Source organism: Poecile atricapillus, chromosome 11, assembly GCF_030490865.1.
Source record: "Poecile atricapillus isolate bPoeAtr1 chromosome 11, bPoeAtr1.hap1, whole genome shotgun sequence".
Lineage (NCBI taxonomy): Eukaryota > Metazoa > Chordata > Aves > Passeriformes > Paridae > Poecile > Poecile atricapillus.
In genome coordinates, this window is record NC_081259.1 from 15868917 (window position 1) to 15893874 (window position 24958).

Consider the following 24958-nt stretch of genomic DNA (forward strand, 5'->3'; position numbering starts at 1 on the left):
TGCTGCAGGAGCTCCATGTCTCTCTATTCTGGGGAGCCCAGAACTGGACACAGTACAGCAGGTGTGGCCTCGGTAGGGCCGAGCAGAAGGGCAGGATCATCTCCCTCAACCAGTGAAGAGAATGGTTTTGGATCTGCTGACAGTGAATCATTAAACAGGTGAAGGGCTTGAAGGAAGAAGATAAGTTTTCAGCCACAAGTAGTGAACCCTAAGAAGTTAAAAACAACACAGAAAATTGACAGCAAAAGCTAAATACACATCAACTATTTAGATAGTTTTCAAATAAAGGTCTGAAAGACACGTATTCTTAAAGTAAAACATCATTTTTATTTGTTTTATTAGAAACATTGCACAGAGAGGCAGAGCCCTTCACAAGCCTGTCTCCCTGGAGGGTTAGTTTCTCTGGCTATACACTGTTAGGACCTTTGGCAGAGCCAAGCAGAGCTGCAGGGAGAGGTACGCACAGCGCAGGGGAGCAAACTGCAGCAGGGCTCTGGCAGGGAAAGGGCAAGTCAAGGTTAGCTAGGAAATTCAGGTTTTCTAGGGTTACAGTAAAATGAAGAGCAAAAAAAGGCATGTCTCTGGACTTGTGTTTCTTCCATCACAGTTTTCAGTCCTCTCCACCACACAGGTTCAGCAGTGCCCTCTGGTAATCCCCTTTTGTGTCTTGCTGCAAAGCAAGGGAAGAAAAATACAAAATACATATCAGGAAACAATCAAAAAATGTGAAAGCATATGAATTATATGAACCTGTAGGACAGTCTGTGATTCACATTGAAGTTTTCTCAACCTGGAAGAGACTATCTTGACTGAGTTTTACTTATGTGTGAACTGAAATTATTTAATCATTACTGCAATACAAATGCAAGGCCAAGAAGAGAGAAATTTGGGTATGAAAAAGAGTAACACAACAAAGGAAAGCTGAAGGATTTGATTCTGCGCCATCTCACTGATTACCGCAATAATCATACTCCAAGGTCACTATTAAAAAAAATGTTAATAATCTACAATTGACACCTTCAGGAAAAGATTTGGGTTAATATTTTGACTCGGCTTCATCTACACAAGGAATAATGTAGCATATGCTGTTGTGAGGGAGAAGCTTAGCTTTGAAACTGACACACAAGCTCTTTACCTATTCCCCAAGTTAGACAAAACCTAGCACCTGTAGCCCCTGTCTAATCACAGAAATGGACAAAAGTCACTCTAGCTAAAGAGCCTTCTCCTTGAGCACTGAAATGAAAGGGAGTAGCAATTTAGATGCTTTATTTTCATTCAGCAATCACAGAACAATTGTCTTTTGATCTGAGGATAGGGACAGGTAAACAGAATTTTCCTTCAGAACACATCAGTTGATTGCACAAAGCCTGTATACAAGTGTCAAGTAGCTGCCAGGAACTGTACCAGCTGTAGACTGAAGATAAAGGTGGATTTTTCCATAGCACATAGGTAATATAATATTCTCATTGCAGCATCTAACACACCTCCCATGAATTCTAATGATACCAAGAATCCAATGAAGACTGTTCCAAAAGCCCATGATATAAAAGCAAAGACAAATAACTTGCCTGGATGAAGTAATAGAGAGATTTTCCGTATTTCCTCTTGAATTCACTCTTGATTTTCAGCATGTCAACCTCGCAGCGGGATACCATAATCCTGATCAGAACCTTGTCCCGTGTTCCCTTGCCCTACAAGCAGACACACATTTAGAGCTGCAATAGCTGAAATGCAGAACAAGCCACTTAGTTAATGGTAGGACAGCACACAACAGGCCACCAAGATGAGCAATAAAAGATACAATGAATTAAATCTTCTAAAGAAGGTCATTATTCTGATCCAAGAATTTGAGCATGAATGTACCTTTCTCATCAGCAGCATTTAACTGACTTGTAGTCACAAATTTAGCTTAGATTGTAAGCAGCACTTTTGTTCATCATGCCTTCCTGGAATCGCCTAATGCCTGTCACCAGGTGTTTCTGTTTCATCCTTTTTCTTCACAAAATATTTTGAGGCAAATCTTATTTTGCTTATTTTGCAAATCTTATTTTGTTATTTTGTTATAAACAGCAATAAACAGCTTTTCTGCTATCACCTCTTGGTTACATGCAAAAAGATGTGTCTAACTTTGCTAATTATAATCAACTGATCTAATAAAGATCTTTATTATGAGACGCTTTCCTACATTTCCCTATACCAGATGAATCTGAATAGATAATCCAGGCTCATAACTGTTAAAGAACACTTTTGAACAATATTAGCTAATTGTTAATTTATTCACATGCCAGTTGCATTTCATATGAACAGAAGTACCTAACAATGAGAAAAAAAAAATAGTAGAAAGAAAAAAGTCTTTCCTACCTTCATGGAATCATACAGTCTGTCTGCAAAATACAGCTGCTTGTTCTGAATGCACTGGACTGAATAGAGAGACAAGAACAGTTAAATATCCTGCCCTGTCAGGACACAGAGTATTGCAGCCATTTTTAAAGATATGATAAGCAGTCAAAATAAGATTTTCAGCAAAAGTTCCTCCAAAAAGGGAACACAGAGAAAATATTTTTACCTGACTTGCTACTTAGAAATCGTTTGGTTTAACTTGTGACTGAACCACAGATGCTCACATTCTTAGGAAGTTTCTTTCCATGAAAATTGCATCATTTCAGAATTGTATAATTTCAGAATGCTAGTCTTCCTCCATAGCTCCCAATTCATGGTTCTACCCCTAGAAGCAATCTCTCTTCTGGAAACACTCCTTGTATACTAATTCATGAGAAGCCTCCTTTTCAAGGCTGAGCTCTGTTTATACTCCATTTGCATTACACACTCTCAGTTCCCCCTTAGCCTGAAATGCATTTTCCCCTTAAAGAACTCCCTCTTAAACATAGCGGCATCTTTGTCATCCTCACCTAATGGCACAATATCAGCCTTACACCCTGCCTAACAGACCCTTTCAGAGAATTCAGTGTCAAATCAGCTCTTCAATTAGTCCCCAGCACCCTTCACTGCCTGCCTGTCTTCTCCTCTCACACACATGCTGTTTTCCCTCCAGCCTACGTGGGCACTGAACACTTTTTGTTTGCTTGGAGAAACAGACATTAAGCCTCTCTATCAAATAAAAGGGGAACTAACAGCAGATTACAACACACGTTTTCATTTTAACTTGAAAGCAAAGTTGATATTTTGCAGAGGGCAAAAATAAGCTGTGTATCAATATCTGCAACATCCTAAAATAAACCAGTGAATCCAATGACACCAGCACATCCAGCCAATTTCTCATCCAGCAGGGTGAATCTAGGCCCTACCTTTATCATGATACATTGCAAGATCCCATAGAAACACAGTCTTTACTTCAGCTAACTTACCAAGATTAAGAAAGGCATTCTCCAAATCTCCCTTAACCTCCTTCTTGATGCTCTCCAACATATCATATGGGCTGTAGCTCTTGTACCTGTCAAACACTAGCACAGAAAAGAAAGTAGGTAAAATCAAAACCAGACCAAGAACTGCCAGAAGTAACCACCCAAACCATGAACACAGACACAGGAATGTAGAGACTCGTGATTAATAAATATCTATGCAAGTCCTTCTGAGAATCTCATCTTAAATACAAACATAAGTTTGTCAGCTAAAGGTCCCATACTGTGGCCTTTTTTGTTTTCCTTGAACACCTCCATAATCTGGGAAAATACCATCTTAATCCTGTGCTGGTATTTTTTGAAACAACAGTGATTTAAGCTCTGAAAAGTCTTCAAATGCATTTTCCCATGTGCTGCTTTAGAGCAGTATCAGAACTGCTTTTGAGTCTTCACTGGCAGATTTAAACATATGATATAGCTAAGCTACCCTGGCACAGAGGTAAAAGAACTTCTCAAGGTCTCCTGCAAACTTCTAGGTTTGCAACATCTTTGTTTTCAGTGTATGTTACACCTGTGTAAAAAAGAGCTGTACACACCTAAAAAGTGAGATCAACACATCCACAGAAATAATTAGATTTTTAAAAAAAAATTAACACCTTGGACATGAATTAAGATTTATGAGATCTCCACATGTTTTTTGAGTGGTTTTCACAATCATTTCAATGGAAATAGTTACAAAATTATTTGTAAATACAAATAAAAATTTGTAAATACGAATAAATACTATTATTTGTAAATAGTTACCATTTTGTTATAACTTTCTCTTAGAGGAAAAAAAAAAACAACTGTCTCTTGAATAGTACCTTTCTGCAGGTGGGGAACACTTCTTTCAGTCATAATGTTGATCCACTTGGGGACATCAGTTCCCTTTCTCTTCACACCAGCATCATAGAGGTCCTGGGGTTAGAAAGAAAATCACAAAAGAATCAGGAGTTGCACAAGAAGCCACTGCAGATGTATACAATTTCCTTATTGACAAAACAAGCATTACTTGAACTGTATCTGTGGGAGAAACACACAAGGACACGTGGTTGGGCAGGTCACCAGGACAACATTTAAGGATCTAAATCTGACACAAAGACTAATTACTTTATATTCACCTCTGGCTACAGCTTTACTCTGTATTTAGCTCTGTTTACCTCAGCAGAACTGCTCTTGACAGATGCAGATGTAACAAACAAGCATTAACAGCCACTATGTTCACTGCAATGGGTGTGTTTCCTTTTGTTAAAGGCTCTCTCTCTTCATGAGAGTTTCTTTTTCATCTAAAAGAAATACCAGAGAGCTTCTGTATAGTGGGTGAGTAGTCTGTAAAAATTGATACCTGAAGGCATCAGGATTGCAAGCCACAGATTCACTGACACCAAGCAAACACTACTGTGCAGGACAATCTGAGATACACACACCTACTTCACAAATGCTCTCCAGTTCCACAATATTTTTGTGTTCAATATCCCCCAAAGCCTGACCAATTAGAGATATTTCATGGTCATTAGCACCACTTACCCTGGCATCTTGGTCAATCAGCTCATAATCAATCACAGAGGTATCTTCACACCTTTTGCCCTTCAAACAAGACATCAGTATTTTAGAAAGGTTTCACAGAACAGTAACCAGTTTGCTACGTGCATATTCCATTCTTTTTCTCTTTTTTAACCTGAATTTGCTAAATGAGTAACTGCCATTATACTCCACCCCCATTATGAAGCTAATGCTTTGAATGCTGCTGTTAAAACACTTTGCTCTTCAGCATTTGAATATTTTTTCCCCCTCAAAGGTCAGTGAAAATACAGGGAAATTTAATAGTGTATCAGAAACCCAATCATTTCCGTGGTATCCACCACTCAGGCACATTAGAAAAAGTGGAAAACTGAACAGCCCTACCTTGGCCAGGGCAACCATTAGCTTGCGGAAGTCACCAGATGTGTCTGATATGATGTCCTTTTCCAGTTCTGTCTTGTACACTATAAAACAAAGAGTTCTTTTCAGGCAAAGGGTGTCTTACAAATACTCCTTTGCAAGAAAAAGGGCTGCTAATTACTGTGTTTTATGCACATAAACAAACACCTACAATCAAGTCCGGTGTGGAGAACAATGAAAATGAGCCCACTTGCCTACATCAAACCTATATAAACCACACAAATATCCAGAACATCAGTACAAAATAGCAGAGAACCAAAGCAGATCTGATTGAGCTTTCTAATAATGAAATTCACACTGAGGGGAATTTATCCAAGTAATTTAGTGTAAAAGACATAGTACATGGAAACTTGTAAAGTAAACTCACTTTCCCTGTAGACTCTGTTGATTTCACTAAGCTCCTGATTGGTTCGGGAGCAGATGATTTCAATGAGTGTGTCTTCATCAGTTCCCAGCCCCTGCAACACACACAGGACTCAGTTAGGAGCTAGCAATGAACAGGAATGCTTAAATGGTTTAAATACATTTTATGGACGTCTCCTCTCCCCCACTCTAACACTTCAGGGTTATTTTTTTGCCAATTGCTCCTGAGAAGAAACAGATGGAATATTTCTAGTGGCTTAGAGATCCTGTAGATGTTCTCTCTGGGCAATGTGCATCTGCTGTGAGTGTCTAATAGTGGCCTCCTCACCAGCATAACTGGAGAAGGTCAGTTTATCATGGACGATGTGATTTTTTCTGTCCACTGGGAGCATGGGAAGAAAATCCTGTCTTATCTTCCTGTTAGGATGTTGTTTGTTAAGCTCATCTGTAACAGAATGTCATTTTGCAGGTGGCAAAAATGGGCATAGTTTCTGCAGGATTTCAAGAGAAGTAACATCCTGGGAAAATGTCTCATGCTGCAGTCTTGAACATGTGGAAAATGAAGGCAATTATGTGGCAAAGTACATTTATTAAAATTGATTAAAGCTAAGAGAACTACGAGAGCTTTTCACACAATGGCTCTAATAAGTATCTGGGGAAAAAATAGAAGACTAGTAACATATAGAATTTTCTAAATATTTTTGAAATATTTTAAAGAATTGTTAACAGAAAAATAATTGACTCCTCAGTGTATAAGGTTGCTTTCCTCAACTTTGATGGCAAAGTCATAGCTTGTAATGCTTTATGTATCAAACCAAACTTAAGGTCAGGCAAATTCAGAGCAGAGAGGTGCTTTGCTAATTCAGATCAGGTGCTTGGGAGCTGGGAAGAGAAACCCATAGAGGGCATAGGATATTCTACATTTAGGACTACTCTGAGGCAATTGCTTGGTCTTCAACTCCAAACCCCAAACTAGTCTGAGTGAAAATGAATTATGGCTAGGTGGTACTCAGACCAGGAGAGGGCAGCATCTGATTACTCAAACAGGGCATTTGGCCCACGGTTGAAGAGTTACCATCTCCATAGTGGGTTTGATTTTTGGGTTTGGGGATAGGGGGTGTGTGTGTGTATTTGTGTGGTGGAGGGGGTGGTTTTGTTTTCTTATTTGTTTTACTAACTCCTTTTTAATCATCTGGAGAAGTTAATTGATTGGTTTTATTGACATGTTCTAAATTTCAGACATAACTTAGTACTTGTCTTTAATTCTTCAAAAAAAATTAACTTGAACAAGAACATCCAGAATGTAAGTGATGATTAGATGATTATAACTACAATTCCCCACGTCTTAGTTTGCTTAAAAAGGTGATTGTACTGGCATGAGCACCTCTCAAGTCTTGTTTCAGTGGCCTGCAGAGCAGCTATTTCTTTCTGCAAAGACTGCTTTTGATGCTCCATCTTCCTCATCTTCTACAAGGGGCAGGTCTGGCACAGGATGTTCCTTCCAGATCAGCAATATGACCCAGTAACTGAAAACTACTGTTTAAGCCTAAAAATGCCAGCAGAGGATCTGATGGCTCCTGCTAACAGCTGTTCTCTTAAAGGTTTCTCATAGTATGAACCTGTGCATTGTTTGTAAGAGCAGTCAGCAAAGCAGCCATGCAGAGCAGCCTGCCTGTTACCCCTGAGCTGACAAGAATTACTTTTTCCTTAAAGAGAGGATGTAATTAAGAGTTTAAAAACCACATAGTTCCATTATTTCTCTAATTCTGGATGCCCTGCAGATGGATATCTAAACTGTGGCACTAAAAAAAAAAAAAAAAAAAAAAATCAGTTTGAAAACTATGGCCCTGGATATGAAGTCCATATTCTTTCCTGAGACAACAACATCAGATTAACAACATTAGATTTCAAGGCTTATTTACCTTCATGGCAGCTTTCAGTTCAGAGGCATCATACTGTGCTGGTGTCTTCAGCAAGCCCAAGATCACTGCCTCCAAATGACCTGAGAGAGCAGACTTGAGTGCTGCAGAAAGTTCCTGTAAAATAGATGGGACGATGGAAGAAAAGAAATTAAAGCTCACTTCTGATCTCCAGAGAATTTAACCTGCAGGGCTTTAAGTCTCCAAGCCTGCAGCAATGTTTCTTACACAACTGACAAGAAAACAGAAACATAAAGAGCTTTCTGGCTGTGAAAGCGTAAGAAAAAAATTAGGGCAAAGGAATTTTTTTCTAATCCTCTGAAAATAAGAAGAAATGCACCAGTGTCTGACAAAGTGCTGGGAAGCACAGTGCAGACACATCTGAACAGCTTCACTCCAGTCCTGAAGCACTGATGCTTTGTTGGAGCTAATAAGCACAGATGGATCTGAGTTTGACTCCCTGTGGTCAGTGTTTCTCCATCATACTCCCACAGCTCTCCCAGCAGCACTGTGTTATTTGTGGGTTTCATCTTATCCCAGCCCTTTACTAGCTCAGGCATTGGAAAATTGACTGCACACTTATTCCACTGTAAGGCCCAGTTCCCAACCAGCTGTCTGAGGAGATAAAAAATCATCCCTGAGCACTGAAAAATTATGCCTGTCTTTAAGAAACTATCAGAAGACTGTAGCCTAAATCCCTATTGCTAATTGCCAGTCAGCTCTAGAAAAATAAACAGTCAGGGATGTTCACTGTACAGGATGCAAATCTGTACCAAATAGTCAGACCCTGTGTCCTCTTATGGGTTTCAGATGCAATTTGAATTATGCTAATTACCAGCTTCCCTGTAGTGTATGTTACAAAGTTGAAATCCCTGGGATCAAGTCTGGGGTTCACACAGATCCTAAGCTGAAGTTAAAATCTGTAGCATTCAGAAAGGAGTTGCTGCATTTCAGTTGCTGGTTTCTTACTAACAATCACTGAGCTGGAGAGGCAGGGGAAAAGGGGATAAAGTGACCTCAGCTGAATTGCAGAGAAATTTGTGCCAGAGAAATAATGAGCCAAGGCATTTAGTTAATTTTCAGAGTCACCCACTTAATCCAGGGCACTAATATATGCTAATACTGTATACACTTACTGCATGGACTGAGCAAGGGAGGGAATGGCTTTTGGGGCATCTGGCTGCTTTAGAGCCAGAAGCATTTTAGTACAACCACTCCCTTTGGGATACAATGGTACAGCCTTTATTTGGGTGAAAATGGGTTCTTCAGAACTGCCACAGGTAAGATAGCACATATCTCTAAAAAATTTTAACAAACAAGTTGCTCAGAGAAGTTGTGGCTGACTTATCCCTGGAAATGTTTAAAAGGCCAGGCAGGATGGGGCTTTGAGCAACCTGATCTAGTGGAAGGTGCCTGTCTTAGACACCTAAGTTCCCTTCCAACCTAAACCAAGAGTTTCCATCAGACACTGCTCATCCCAAAGGAATTAAAAGAGAGGTAGACTATGTGACATTTCAAAATTATGATCTATTGATAGATCCTGCAACACACAAAGCAAGCAGCCTAGTACAGCACAACACACTGCCAACAAAATCTGCACAACTGCTGGCAAAGAAAACCATCAGACACTGTCCCTGGAAGATATACCTACGTGTCTTTTCATATCCCACTTCCTCCTGTCTTGCCTCCTCACATGTTTATCTCTCTGAGTGGTTCCTACTGCACATTTCCATTGTTTATACGACTGTTTTATTCTTTGGCACTTGTTAAACTTCTGATAAATTCATTTTGTTCTTGGGTCCAGCAAGGGAAAAAAGTGAGAGAAACATGAAAAAAGTTGCAGATTTTCTTGACTGTGCATTTTTGTGGTCATGCAGAACATTTGACAAAGCTTTAAGTGATACATTTCATGACTGGGGTCCATTTATGCGCTAATTGTCCCAGTGGCCCCAGGGCAGGATGTGCAGAATTGAGCACACATGCACGTGTCCAACCTGGCTGTGCCTCTGCATGTGCCTCTATCAGCCATGCAAAAAAGCTGGTGAACTTCCAAAATTTAACCCTACATTTACATTTGGTTTCAGATGAGTATTCTGGGATGCTACTGGAGGACTACCATTTGGGGTCAGGCAAACCTGGAAGACATACATTCATCATAATCTGAACTTTATATAAAGTTTACTCTTTTTCACTGGCATGAAACTTCAAATATGATAAGATTCTCAAAACTTAAAAAGAGAAGAGCTCTTGCCTCCCAGACAGCAAGACTCATTTTGCAGAATTCTGCACACATCTTACAGATTTCTTTCCATCAATAGATCAGTACCTAAGGTATTTCTGCCAGGATAATTTTTAATGACAGATCAACTCATTACATCACTATTCCACAGCAGCAGTGCTTGTAGCATAACTGACTGCAGCTAAACTGTGTGAAGAGAAACAGAACACTTCCCTCATGCTGAGCTGTCTTAACAAAATAAACAAAAACCCAACATCACCCCCCCACCAAATATAAACTGACCAAAAGAAAAAAAACAATCCCCTAAAGCATCTCTTATTTTTTCCTTCAAATGGAGCCACTTCATGCCACCGACTTCTCAGCACTTTTAGCATATTTCACCAGGGAATCCTGTGGGTCCCACTGTGATTTCTGAAGGTGCTAGGAAACCACCATCTCTAACAGACTGCAGTCCCAATTGTGCATATTCAACATATTTCAAAGTTCTACCAGTCCTAAACTGTGACAGCATGGACAAAGTAGATGTATCTTGAATTTTAGTGAAAAGACAAACTCTAAAATATCTAATTGTCCACAAGAAAAATATTCAATAATTACTATTTCTTCATATTTTACTACCTTTTTGGTTCTCCTCTGATAGGCAAAAGCAATGTCCTGCCTCTGTTCATTGCTGCGGTTTGTCAGGATGTTGATGATGGTGACCTCATCCACACCTATAAAGACACAAGACAGAGAATTAGAGAAGCTTTCTTGTCACTGTTCTTGTATCAGGATGTACTCCAAACACAGCACATGTGCTGTCTGGAGCAGAGCTCAGCAGCTCTCACTGATTAGTGTTTCTCCTGTCCTGGCTGTGAGGAAAAAGACAGCAATTAGAGCCCAGACTTCTGCTGGGATGAGAGCTTTGGACACCCCTCAAAGTCTATTTTGTGACCAGCTCTGCTACTCCACCTTGTGCTTCACTTGTGTGTCTGTGCACTCGTTTTCAAGTGAAGTTTTTCCAATTCAAACTTCTTAGTAAAGCAGTTATATTTTCTATTTAAGACATTTAATCCATCACTCCAAACACAGAAATGGGAAAATAAACCAGCATATTTAATTCAGTATGTTTCAGACGCTCAAAAGATAGAAGGGATTTTTGACACTGGAAGAATTAAGTATGTGCTATTTCTTTTTGAAATCACTGGAAGATCCATGCTGAGCTGTAACTGGCACACCTAGAGGATGTGGATGCTCAGCTCCCAACTTATCTTTTAAGTAAGTGAACCACATATCAGCAAAGGTTTAGTTTGGAGAGAATCATTCCAAATCCATGCACTTCAGTGCAAGTGTCAGCTTTTGAAGCAAACAGATGGCTCTATAATCTAGAGGCCAGAACAAGCCCAGAGACTCACCTCAGTTCTCTCTGTTTAATAAAAGTATTATGAATAGATTCTTTCACACTTGCACACACATCAGTGTAAAAGATGATTTCTTTATAAAAAACACAGAAAGTAAGGACTTGATCAGCAGCTACTAGCAGGACTCAGATCCCTGCCAGAATCCAGCTACATTTATTTTTCCTATTACCCAAAGTAACCTGAAACACAGAACTGCAACAGATACTATAAACATGAATCATATTAAGTAGAAATCTTGCAAAAAACCTTTTACCCCTAGCTGCAGAATCTAAAATTATAAGTCAAATCTGAAAATTCTCTCACTTACTTCACCACATTTTTCATGATGCAATACTACATTTGGTAGCCTTGTGTCCTTAGCTTGTGCTGAGGCAGACCTACATCAGTGGTCTTATTCACACAAGCTTGGCCTGCAAATGACACCCTAAGGCCCTGGAAAGCATCAAGTGTCTAAGTTACAAACTCTGAGATGAAAACAGGCTGACTGCACATTTCAGCCATAATCTACTCCCGCACACTTAAAAGTGTTCCCACATTATAAAAGAAAACAAATTCTCCCTGTCCAGAAACAGGCCACACACAGACATTGAGCCTTTCAGCTGCTGCAGACCCACAGCACAAGCCAATGTCTTAAGCTTTTTAATAAATTCTGAATTTAAACCATTCTTGGCATTCAAAAAAGCAAATGACATTTTCAAGTTGTACCACAATTGCTACAGATTAGAAGCCCACAATCGACTGACTATATCCAAGTTCCTTATACATATGCTACAGAAATATGAACTATTAACAAAGTAAACTCATTGCTCTGGCATTCAGTGGAAAGTAAGTGCTTGTACTTCATTCACACTTGGGAATTGTGCTGCACGCACAGGATGCTGACTCACAGCTGCTGAGGTGGGGCAGAGCAGGACAGCAGCTCAAACACTTTCCTTTGCTGTTTGCTAAAGTCTCTGAAAGTTTCAAGGAAATGAAACAGAGTTTATTTTCAAATTTATTCTGGCTAGGCAGGTTTTATCCCTGCATTTCTATCAATGAGGAATGGAAAGAAAAATTCTGCTTAATAACAGCTTTTCTTGTGAAAGAGGCAGTGTGTGGCATTGGTAAAATCACAGTGCTGGAGCTCAATCAGCAAAAATGAGGAAATGAACATGAATGGGGTCAAAGGGAAAAATTTAGATCAAACAAGACCATAATTTCAGCTCTGCTATTTTGCTTAGCAAGGCTTCACCAAACCTAAACCATGTTGCAATGAGATGTTTCTTTAGTGACAGTTTTAATATTTGGAATATGTGACTTTTGCAGCTTGGTGGATTTCAGGCACTGCCCTCTCACTAGCAAGCCAGCAGATATCCTCTAAACACTTTCACTTCATAACCTTAAAAACTCTGTCAAAAGTCATGGACTTGTTAGATATACTACATAAACAGAAGACCTTTCTGTAAAATTGAACTGACTGGTTTACATGTCAACACTGTTTTACCAATTTCTGGATATAATCAATTTATTACAGATCTATCTTCTAAGCCCTTTCCTACAACAAACCTGTGCCTGAATTCTGCCAGCTGTGGAATGAAAAAGTATCCCATGAGACCTCAATAGAAGGCTGCAAGTAACAAATATTCACAACCTAATCTGACAAAATTATTTAATAAGTACTTGAGACACACAAAGTGTCAATGCTAGGAAATAACTCTGAAACAGAAAAGAGACACTTCAGCAGTTGTCTTTGCTACAAGAAAAAAGAAAAGGAAATCTAACATCTAACAATCTAACAAGTTCAGTTATTGCCCTTCTAGATAGTGTTTTCTGTTTAGGTTTCTGTACATTAGCTAATCTATACACAGAGCACAGCAGGGCATTATACAGAAATTAAACAGTTTCTTGTCCCATGCAGTAAAAAGCCAACATTTACAAAGGACATGCCAAGGCACTAAATGAATTTGCTGCAGAAACACTAAATAGCATAAAAATGAAACATAGCCATGGCATTTATACCAAAATGAACAAGCCAGAACTTAATAAGTTATTTGCATTATGCAACCTCTAGGCTGAACAATTGCTAACTGCAAGGTTTTATATGACCTGGAGTAATTTTTGTGCATTGCCTTTCCTAGGCTGGTGGATATATATAAATAAAAACCCTCTGCATTTAATTCAGCTCCACTCAAAGCCCTGGAATGGGCTGGACAATATATTTGTGCAGTATAGTTTTTGCAGGTAAGCCCAAATAAACACATCACAGTATTTTCCAGAGGTCCCCACAGATGAACAGATGGCCTAGCAACCTCTGAGGAATTAATCTGAGGAGTGTGAATGAATGCTGAAATATTTAGATGGTACATAGAGCAGAACAGTCACACACTCTGCCCTAAATCTTTTCCCTAAACCAAACATACAGATGTTGTTTAGACAGTAAAATAAGTTTTAGACATTTTACACAGGAATCGCTAAAATGGAGATTCATGACTGATTCTGGGAGTTTCCATTACTCCCACAGCTGGATAATAATTTATATGGTAACTCTCCCAAACTGGCCTGCCCTGATGACAAACACCAGGCTTCAGGCACTGTTTATATAAAGTATGGCCAGAGATAAGACTCCACAAGATATCATTTCCATGGCACTGCTATAATTTCCAATATATCAGAAAGACTGCTTTGGTGGGTGTGAAACACAGGCCTACTATAGCATGTACACACCTTGATTTTCAACACAAAGAAATCCCAAGGATTCAGATACCAGGAGTCCTTTATCCTCCAGAGAGTAAAGCCCCCCAAATAGTTCTTACATGCCTGTTTGGTTTTTTTTTAAAATTTCAATGACAAACCAGCTTTCACATATATTTATAACTTACTTCTCTCACTGTTTTAAAATGAAAAAGTCATATTCTTCTTCATCATTCTGTGATAACTTACATTGCTTATTTCTACTTCCCACATACAATGCAAACTAATTGCTAGAGAAATAGTGATACTTTCTAGGAAAATGGTAGCTGCTATGGATGTAAACTGTTCATTATGGGTGTTACATTTTTAGCTCAAAAACTACTTTTTCCAGATATTTCCCAGATTTATTTTACAACTTGTTCTTGCAAGTAGCTCTTTACATCACTGTTCATAAAAAGCAGTTCTTGTCTAGATGAGTTGGAATTTTCATTTGAGGAAAAACTCTACATATATTTTAGAGAGGTCACATTTTATCAAATCTTATGAATTAGCAGACGAAAATATCCTGTTCCAAAAATTCAAAGTACAAGGAAACAGTACCTGGAAGAAGGGTCATAACACTTTAGTTCTTAATTTTCCACAAGAATACTTCCTGTGTGAGATTCTTCATGGTAGAAGATCCGGTATCAAAACCATAAAGGGATATTCCATTTAAAGCCACCTTGCCAAAATAAGTTCTGGGTAACAAACTAATGAGCAGAGAGAAGCTCAACCCTACAAACATGCAGGTCCATGAGTAAGTTCCCTGTTATTCACTCAAAGAGTTGAAAATCATCTCTCCACTGAAATGTTTCCATGTAACTTAACTGCACTGCTTATCTTTGCTGGGAGAAAGTAGAAAGACAACAGGAGCTTGACTTTCCTGACTGGAAAAGCTTTTGTGCTGCCTAGGATATTGCAACTTCCTTTTGCGATAATTAGTAGCTTGAGAGCTCAAATGTCTAAGTTTGCATCTATCCTGAGAGTTCGATGGTGAATTTGATGTCGAGATCTGCCCTGTAATTAGAGCTGCAAAAAATTATCAAGTCTAGACAAAACTCTTCATATATACAAAGCATCTGCTGCCAAACCTGATGATATAAAAAACTCTCTCACCAGAGAATTATTTTTTAAAAAAACATAAATGATTCAAAATCAGAACCGAACCCACTTTAACAAGGAATTTCTCCAGTTTAAGGAGTCTTGTGAAAGAAAGCCTTGTGCTTGTTATGGACGGGATATATTTTACATTTTATAGCAAGTCAAACATGTGCTTTGCTGGCACTGATGGCAGAGTTAGCATTTCTTTCTGATGAGAAATTGTTTGGCTTTTAAATTTCTCTCTGAAAGGAAGGCAAAAGACTTGCAAGTTCCAGCTGTTGCTCCTCTGGCCTGGATCAAGTGTGGAAAGTGTGACACTCCCAGGACTAGGACAGGATCACAGCCCCAGGAGCACCACCAAGGCATTACTTCAGAGCTGTAGTTCACACTCCCTGCTCTCCTGATGGTTTCAATATAGCAGAGGGAAGCCTATCTAATAACCCAGCTCAGAGAAGCTCCCACATTGCCCTGCTCCTGAAAAACTGCAAACCCATTCCAGAAAATAGTTTTTAGGACCTTCCTGACCCCAAATTAATACAAGATAAATGAATATTTAGTTTAAATCCCAGGAGAAAAATGTTCAAACCACCCCAATGCAGCTGTCTGGGAGGTGAAAGGAAGAAGAAATGTCCAGTCCAACAATGCAGTAGAAATCCATGTTTCAGAGCCCACTCCCAAATCACTTCCAAAGGAGCTGACACTTCATTCTCAAGTGGCAAAAAAGAAGAATTTGAAGTACTGATGAGTCAAGAGAGAAAAAGTGAACGCTTTCAGTGATAATCTCAACAATTTATGGCTACAAACTTAAAAGCATATTCAAAGCATGCACTTACAGAGTTCAAAATCTAACTTGGTCAAGATTTCATCAGTGCAGTCTGAGGAATCCAACACCTCCTAAAGTAGGGATCCTTGAGTAAGGATATCAGAATATTGGTGTTGAGCCAGAGTTTTGTTTTGGTTTTGGCAAGCCAGCCTTCTGTCTTACAATAGAATGGAGCCCCTGCCCCTCCTGCTCACCTTTGGTCTTGATGGCTGTTTCAAGGGCTGCAGCGTCCCGGTCAGCATCAAAGTTTGAGTAGGCCTTTACTGTGGCATATGCACTTGGAGGGAGAGAATGCTGGAGGGAAAAGAACAAAAAAAAAAACTTTTAGAGCTAAATTGTGCAATTGCTGCAATAAATAAAACACATATCTCTCAGTTACCTGGTATTTAGCCCAATGTTTTAAATGCAAGAACTACCATCAGGTATCTGTGAAAATGGAATTCTGCTAAGAGCCATTTAACTCTCTTCTCCTCATGTGTATTGCCCAGAAATCCGCTCACAGCTGTGCTTATTATAATACAGAATATATACAAATAAATAATATATTTATTTCAGCAAAAACCTGACACTCTCCAAGTTTACTCACTAAACTTCAGTATTCTAAAATCTGGAGTTTTCTGGCTTGATCTGAAAGAAAATGGTTACAGGAAGCTAATTGCAAGAAAGTTGAAGTCTACAGTGTTTCAGATTTGAAGTCAGTATTTTACTTTTGATTACAGATACAAATAATAAAAAAAAAAGGAAATGGAAGATTAACAATGATAAAGTCAGAAAAAGTTTTGTGCACTATCTCATGAACGTTAAAGATAACACAAAGAAATCTATTTAAGGCCATAGTTCTAGAAAGCAGAAGTTATGCATCATTTTTTGAAACTCTTGGCCTCCACATCCTCGCTTTAAAAGCAGCATGATGCTTGCAAAACCAAATGTCATTTCAAATTACCTCTGCTAAGAGTAAGAGGACTTGCAGGTAAGCTAGGTAAACAGATGCAACATTTTCCAAGTTACCAGATTTTATCAACTGTTAATTATGGTCCTCTCCTGAGGATTATAGCTGCAAACAGAGGGTGACCAGAACAGAGATTCAACTCTTCTCAGCTGCTTCAGTGTAAGCTAACAGCTTGTTATCACCTCCCAGGGGAAGGTTAAATTAAACCACAGATTTTCATACAAGTTGCTGGGTAATATTCACAAATCTCACTCCGCTGAGTTCAATTTAGAAACCTAAACCTCTGGCAGAGAGGTAGAGCTAAAAGCACCTGAAATTGCCACAGCCATTTCCTAAGTAAAAGAACAACTAAGCCTTCTTGGAAAAGATCCCCAGAAACTTCTGTTTCCATCACTAACTCCAAAAGGAGGCTGGGTTCATGAACAGAACTAAGCTAGCCTAATATCCCTGGAAAATATTTGTATATGTAAATTTTTAAGAGGACAACTTTTAACTAAAAAATTCCATTGTTTCTGACTAATTTTGACTCTATCCCTGTAGAGGTCACATTCCTCTGGCAGCTATCCCTGTGCCTTCTGGAGACATGCTGTGGAGATGGGAAATCAAAAAAGAACCAATAAACGGAATCATTTTCTTTTGTCTCTTACCGTCAGTTCAGTCCAGCAAAGTGGCCCCAGTCTGGCCCAGAGCCACACCACAAAACACAGCCTTTTAGTGGATCAAGTTGGCAATCAAAACAGTAAATGGGATGTGCAATGCAGCCTCAGAGAAATCTGTGTGCCTGGAATGTTCTTTAGCCAGGCATCCAGCATCCTGGGGCACTGCTCATTAACCAGCACTGGGTAATCTGAAGCAAGTCACCTGGTGACCTCAGCAGAGCTGGGTACCTCTCCTTCCACCCAGCTCTAAGTATTTCCTGAGTAATTTGGATGGAGTAGTTTACTGTAAAGATAACAGACACTAACAAAACACACAGCATATTTGCAATGTGGTGGCCATGTTTCCTCTGTCCCTCCACTCAAGGCATGTACCAAATCAGACTGAGTTTCCCTGACACCTGACAGGTCATATCAGGGTGATTGCCTATGAAAAACTGCCATTTAAATTCCAAGCTATTCAATTTCTCTGGTAGACTACTGTACCACAGTACTAGTTCTGTATGTTTTCAGACAAGACAGTTTTCAAAGTGACTTTCCATTTGGTTCCGTATAAAATTCTTTACAATGTGGCACTAAAAGTCCAGATAATGTGCAAGTGCACCTCCTGTCTGGGCCAAACTAAAGCAGAGAAACTGTTTTTCTCTTTTAGTGTATTTCAGAGGTCCTCCAACTGCTTTACTTCCACTGAGCTTGACAAATTTTATCCTATTGGGAAACACGAGGGAGAAGCAAACATGACTAACAGCTGCAGAGGCTTAATTTTACGTAAAACCACCAGGACCCTTTCAAAATCTCTACACCTGAGTATTCTGAGAATCTTTCTGTACTCTTGTGGAGAGATCCATAAACTGGGAGCACAGATCAACCTCAGCCCAACTCCATCCTCTCCTGAAAGGAAGGAAAGCTGGGGCAATCAGGTCCTTTACTTTCACTCAAATCAGCTGCTGTACCACTGATGCAGAGCACAGGTGAGCACTGGGGTTCAGCCATAACCATTCTATATCCTCAAGGTTGAAAACTTTTTCAAGAGAAAAACTGGTGGCCCAGCTACTGTGTTTAACATCAGTTAATTTGCTAAATCATTGCTTAGAGGAACTGGTCTAATGCTGCAGAGCTACACAGGCCAGCTACTCAGTAATTCTGGCTTCCAGCTTCCAGCACAATCCAGCTGCCTGAGCTTTCTTACACTCTGCAGCAGGATTTCTGATGCTTGGAACAGTATTCAAATTGACTTTTGCAATTACTTGCATGTATCAAGGAAGAAACATTTCTGCCCTCGAGAATAGATTGCTTAATCATTATTCCAAAAGTAATTCTCCATTGAAACACACAACCATGAAAGCTGAAGACTTGACTGCTTTTGCACTGAAGTGTTACTAAAGTAGTAGAACTTTAGTGCAAAAGTAATACTTCTAGTAGTACTAAGGTAGCAGAACTAAAAAAACAGTTTTACTACTTACCTACAGGGCACTGGCCAGTTCTTTGCAACAGCTCTTCCACAAACACAGTCTGGTATAATTAATTTCACAACAGGTAACAAAAACTGGCAAAACATTTGCTTGTACCAAGCTCAGATCCAGAGCTACCAGTTGTAAGATTTATATGTGTAGCAAGTTCATTAGGAATGTGATGAAATAAAGCATGGATAAGATTCACTTCCTCTTCAGTGACAATCACAGAACCACAAATTCATGGCATGATATATTGATACCACACTGGTAATCTACCATCTAACTGAAACTTAAGAAATCAAAGACTGTGGCTTTCTGGTATTTTAATAAAACTATAGGCCAAGTGCAGATGTGGTGAAAAGTACGCAATCAAAACTAAAACAAAAAAAGAGAAAATAAGTTTGAGAAAATAAATTTTTTCAGGAGCAAGCTTGGTTTTGGTGATAACCATTACAGGAATAAGATCCCAAATATTTTTGTTCTCACAATGTTCTCCATTTTTAATTAGAAAAATTGATAAAAAAATTCAGAGGGTATCAGCAAAACCAAACATATTTCCACCTTCTGTTCTCCTTAACTCACTTGTTCCTTTGGAAGAAAGAGGGACACAGATGCAAACCAGCCATTGTTTGCCCTTGATCTTTTTGATAAGGCCCAGCAGGAGGATACTGCTCATACTGCTGGCCAGTTAGAAGAACTCTCATTAAATCATATAACTGTCCTATGGTTTACAGCTGGTTTGTGGGTGAAAACTGATCATTGCTGATTAGGTTTTTAGCCAATAAAAGTTTAAGATATGTGTGGAATCTTGTAAACTGTACAGCTCAGTACAATTGTTGATGCAGAGTCCTGTAAAAGGAACAAGATGAGACATTTAAGTAAAACAAACTTTTCTTGCTTAGATAATAATACTTACATCTCCTTCAAGGCTGAGCTTGCTTAGAATTTCATGAACAGTGGACATCTTGAAAGAATGCTGGAGGAAGGAAAGAAAAAAGATAAAGTAGATTTATTATATTTACAGTTACACCAGTCTTGAAGCACTGCAGCACTTTAAGTGACACAGTTCAATGGATCAGCTAATATCAAGCAGGAAAGATGATTTAAGGGTTTCCAAGCCACACCACCATTAATAATGCAACAAGAGGTCTTCATTCCATTGTACAATATAAATCCCTTAAACAAGCATTTCTTATGATTTTAAATACTTAAACAGGAATCAACAGGAATTTGAGAATCTCTGCCACAGAGTTGCCTAAGCTGACAATTCAGTACCAGGAAAATTATTCAGAAATATTATAGGTTGGACCAGCTCAAAGTACAGCAACAAGTAGTAGCACTTATATCACAATTCCTCAAGTACTCAGGAAATGCAGTGGAATTATTTCTTTTCTTGCAGGCATTTTACAAAAACATAACCCTGTTTAATCTTTAACCCTGGATGCTGGGTCTTGTGGTTTTGTTGTAGCTCTCCAAAACAAACATCACTTAGTAACATGACTATCAGAGATGAGGTCGTAAGGACTATCTTTCATATGGTAGCTCCAAAAAGAAAAGCCATTGTGGCAAGTTAACCAATATCAATGCTCCATTGCTAGGACCTAAATAATATCTTCTTTGTATATGTAAAAAAAGAGGGAAAAACCTAACTCTGAGATGGATTATATACATTGCAGAAATAAACATTGAGGTGATAAACATGTTACAGTACTTTGCCTTTTTTAAACTCTGGTTTCTGGTCAGGGAGTTTGCCAGAGCTGTATTAGTGTTTTAGTGAAAGGGTCTCTCAGCTAAGGAATGCTTTTCCAAAGGCTGGAAGCCAGGGCCAATATTTAAAAAGCTTGATGCATTTCCAAAACCCTGCTCTCAAATTTCTCGACAGAAAGGACAGATTGCTGCTTACATTGCTATCCAGTCACCCAGGATGGCACCTGCAGCAAACATTACTTGCTGTTGAAATGAAAGCTTTTTTCCCAGGACCTCTACAATCCAGCTGCAGAAAGCATTATCAAACAGGGAAAAGTGCTGTCTTAGGAGAAAGGGCAGCAGCACCACAAAACCAGTGACATTCCACTAACTGATAAGTGAGCCTGATACCAAAATTGCCCTGTTTTCAGCTGGGTGCCACACCATCCCAGTCCAGCTCCTTGGCTCCATGCCCCCCAGACAACTCCCAGCTATTGTGCAGCCAGTCCTGACTATGTCCTTTCAGCTGGTTTTCAGATGGTTTTTAATCCTCCATCAGTCATTCTTCTGATAGGATGGGGGTTTCCTCAGTACCAGCCACCCAGGCCAATTTCCCAGACAAACCAATCTCCACTCCATGACCAATTAAGAGCTTGGAGAACCAGAGAAGTTTGAAAAAGCTTCTTAATAATGGTGATCTGGTTAAAACTCTAAAAAAAGTAGATTTTGTTGTTGGTTTGTTTTTATTTTTTAATTTTATTTTAGCGCCTTTAAAGAGAAAAGCAAAAAAAACCTTCACTTTTGGCAAAAATAGTAAGTGCTACAAGAATGAAACAGCAGCAAAAGCACGGTACTTTTGTAGTGTAACTGCTGTCATCTCACATTTTCTCACTTAGAACACAGAATCTTCCATCTTCTGAAACAATCTAGGTTTGGGAACCAACGTAACTTTTCTTCAGCAAAAAGTACGATTCCAGGGAAAGAAAAGTAAGACAGAGAACAAAAATGACAGTCATACACTGATGTTTTTTCAGAGGTAAAATCCAACCCAGGCCTTTAAAGACAGGCTGCAGGAGTTGCAATAAGCTGTCACCTGCTGTTGGCATTATTAACCATAGAGGGAATTGATATATTCCTGAGTTATGAAATTCCTTATGTTTACACTTCATAAAATGAAGAGCCTGTGAGACCTTTGTACTCTGACACTATTTCAACTGTTAGCGAAGATGAGCAACTGAAGTCCTTTAGTCTTTCTTGTCACAAAGAAAACACTAGTGAGAGCTAAAGCAAAGCAACTGCAGCATAACCTTTCACATGAAAAAAAGAAAAAAAAATCACTGAACAGCTTTTTGCAAGACTACTGTTTTTAAATCAATTAAAATCCACACTGAATCAGGTTTGTTGGAACAAAACACTTGATCAGAGTCCAGGAACAGAACTAACACACCCTCACACAGATCTGGAACATCAGGTTCATATCACCAGAACACAACAATGCTATAGCAACTGACTGCCCATCAACAGCAAGCTGGCAAAAGAAAAATGAGGGAGTTCTTGCAAGAATCTTTGCAGAGATTTTTTACCCAGAGAACAAACACAGCTCTTGTCACACCCTGCTCTGCAAAGCACTCGTATTTGAGAACAGACTCTCACTGTTCTCTGATGGTCTGATTTCATCTGATGTAGTTTTGACAAGTTCTGGATGGGTTTGAACACATAAAGAGAAAATACTTGCACTAGCTTGTTCTCCCTTACACTGGAAAGGAATCAAATTTTACCCTCCAGCTGTAAACTTCAATACCTTAAGGCAAGTTTCTACAACCAATTTCTAAATGCACATTACACAATCCTGAATCATATGATTCTGCTAAAACAGATGGCATGTTTTGACCTCAGCCCTCCCAGGAAGCACTGGTTTACAGGTCTGTTATTATACTAGCCCAGTCTCTATTCACCAACTTATCCCTGGAACTTTTTGGTAACGGAAGAATGTGTGTTTAAAAGCAGCTGCATATCTTGATTTCCAGGGCCAGCTAACACACATTATGAAAAAACCCCTGTGTTCCATGGAAAAGTTTCAGGTATGCACAAACAACTGCATTGCTCAATAAGCAGAGTTAGCATTTTAAGAAGCACTTATTATACTAGGCAGAGATGGGAGCAAAGGGTGTTCCCAGACATCTGAGCCAAGGAAACGGCATCCCCAGAATGAGGGAATGGAAACTCTTCCACTTGGAGCACATTTGTGTCCAAAAACTAAGGCAAGCCTGTTAACAGAGATGAGGGAAAGTGAGGAAGACCTGCAGCATCTGCTGGAAATGAAACAAGGACTCAAAATCATTCATTTATATACAGTGCTAAGTAGGAGCACAAATAGGCCAGGCTGCATCTCCCCAGATCACCCAGCAAGGTTTAGCACATCATTTAAAGCCACTATTTAAAGGAAAAAAAAAAAATCTTCAAAGAAAAGCATTTCAAAACCCATTAAACTGCACTACCACAAACATACTCAAACCATTTTCTTTCACAGACATTGCTAATAACCCAGAAAGTTCCATTCCAGGAAGAGACCATGCAAATAAAAAATTAAGGACTTTTGTTTCTTAAAATTCCAGTTATTCTCACTTTTGAGACTTTACAAGAAAACCTCTTTGGGTTTGCGGGGTTTTTTTTGTTCATCAAGGCAAACTACACCAAATATTGGCCAACAGAAACTCTACCCGCTAGGACTGCTTACCAAAACCAGGTCTAGCAACAGAATGCACACACAGGGATTAATCACTCAAGGGCACCCTGGTTCCAGGAGTCCTTCATTCTTGAGGTGCACTGGGGTCTGCACCTCTGTGCAGATATAGCATTTGAATATGAACGTAAGAACTAATGTTAAAAAGAAGTAAAGCTGCCAAGTATAAGCACGCAACTCACTTCTGCATGACTATCTTGAAATCATTTCACTTCTCTTTCAGTTAAAATACCTGGCAACATTCCTCTGCCCTAGCTCCCCCTCCTCACTCGAGGGGGAAGTGCTGTCCGAGCTGACTCAGCCCACCAGGCAGCAGCAGGATCTCCGCAGCCGTGCTCCCGGCCGGGGGGGCAGAGCCGCGCCCAAGCCCAGCGGTGCGGGCAGGGAGGGGCACGGGGAGCGCAGAGGGAACCCCCGGGATCGCTGCGCTCCCGGCACTGCCCTGCTGCGCTTCCCTGCTGCCCGTGCCGGCGGCTGCATCGGCCGCATCCTGGCCGAGAAGGGAAGGGAAGCGAAGGGGCCGCTGCCCCTGGCGGGCTCGGGGCTCCGCCGGGTCTACGGGAGCAATTCCAGCCTCGCTCCAGCTGAATGAACACCGCCTTCAGCGAGCCTGGCTGGCCGGCACAGCTCCTCTGCAAGCCTCCGCGCCGAGAAGCGAACTTACAGTACCATGGTCAACCCAGCTGAGCCTCTGTATACCTTAACAACGAGAATAAATTACTATTTGGGGAAGTTTGACTAAGTTTGGGACCGGTTCCTCTTTCCTGAGCGCTGCTGCCACACCCAGAATTGCTGCGGGGCTCACGAAGCTTCCCGAGGGCTGCCTCACCCACGGCCCCGCCGTCCCACTGTGGAGCCGAGCACAGAAAAGTACCAGGCGGGCAGGGCCGGAGGAAGAGGAGCTGGGCGAGGGAGGGCGGCGGCCGCTGCAGCCAGCGCCCCGCTCAGCATCCCGCCCGCACCGCGACCCCCGCCCGCAGCAGCGACCCCCGCCCGCAGCTGGGACCCCCGGCCCGGCCCCGCGGCGCTGCCCCTGTTCCTGCTGCCGGGGCCGCGCTGCCGCTGAGGGCTCACCTGGCTGGGTTGGGTAAGGCTCTAGCGGCGGCTCGGGCGGCTGTGGCAGCGGCTGGGGCCCGCGGCAGCCCGGGCGGGGTTTTGTACGGCCGGGCGGGCCCTTCCCGCCCCGGCGCCCCCCCGGCACGGCGCTGACTCACCCGGCCGCGCCCGGCGCAGGACGGGGACAGGGATGGGGTGGGCAAGGGTAGGGCAGCAGCAGCCTCTCCCTCCGCGGCCGGGCCCCGCCGGACGCTCAGGGGGCTCCCGAGGTTGCAGAGACGCCAGAAGCAGCGCCCGGGGCTGCAGGGGTCGGGGCTCAGCCCTCTCCCCCCAGCCCCGCTTCTCCACCTGCCCGCCCGACTGGCAGCTGTCACCCCGCAGTGCCTCCCCGCTGCCCGGGCCGCAGCGTTCCTGCTTGCAGCCCGTGCTTTGGGCTCCTCGGAGCAGCTGAGGCACTGTCACAGTGCTGGGGCTCCCGGCGCAGAGCACAGCAGCCGAGTGCCCAGCACAGGGCCCGGAGC

General features: G+C 40.9%; 1 protein-coding gene across 1 annotated transcript; it reads right to left on the bottom strand.

Moving 5' to 3' along the window:
* Positions 1–304: 304 nt before the first annotated feature.
* ANXA2 (annexin A2) lies at positions 305–24608 on the bottom strand. The gene is made up of 13 exons (XM_058846967.1): positions 24456–24608; positions 19869–19928; positions 16088–16187; positions 10479–10573; positions 7625–7738; positions 5707–5797; positions 5304–5383; positions 4926–4985; positions 4223–4316; positions 3366–3461; positions 2362–2420; positions 1569–1691; positions 305–670 (listed from the first exon to the last, which is right to left on the bottom strand). Exons 2-13 carry the CDS (start codon positions 19914–19916, stop codon positions 611–613), a joined length of 1020 nt encoding a protein of 339 aa, XP_058702950.1. The 5' UTR covers positions 19917–19928; positions 24456–24608; the 3' UTR covers positions 305–610.
* Between the last annotated feature and the right edge of the window lie 350 nt (positions 24609–24958).

Coding starts and splice junctions, on each gene's coding strand:
- ANXA2 (XM_058846967.1), bottom strand. CDS start 19,916: ATGTCCACTGTTCATGAAATTCTAAGCAAGCTCAGCCTTGAAGGAGAT. Junction 5,384..5,706: donor CAACAGAGTCTACAGGGAAA/GTGAGTTTACTT, acceptor TTTGTTTTATAG/TGTACAAGACAGAACTGGAA. Junction 2,421..3,365: donor GAATGCCTTTCTTAATCTTG/GTAAGTTAGCTG, acceptor CTCTCTATTCAG/TCCAGTGCATTCAGAACAAG.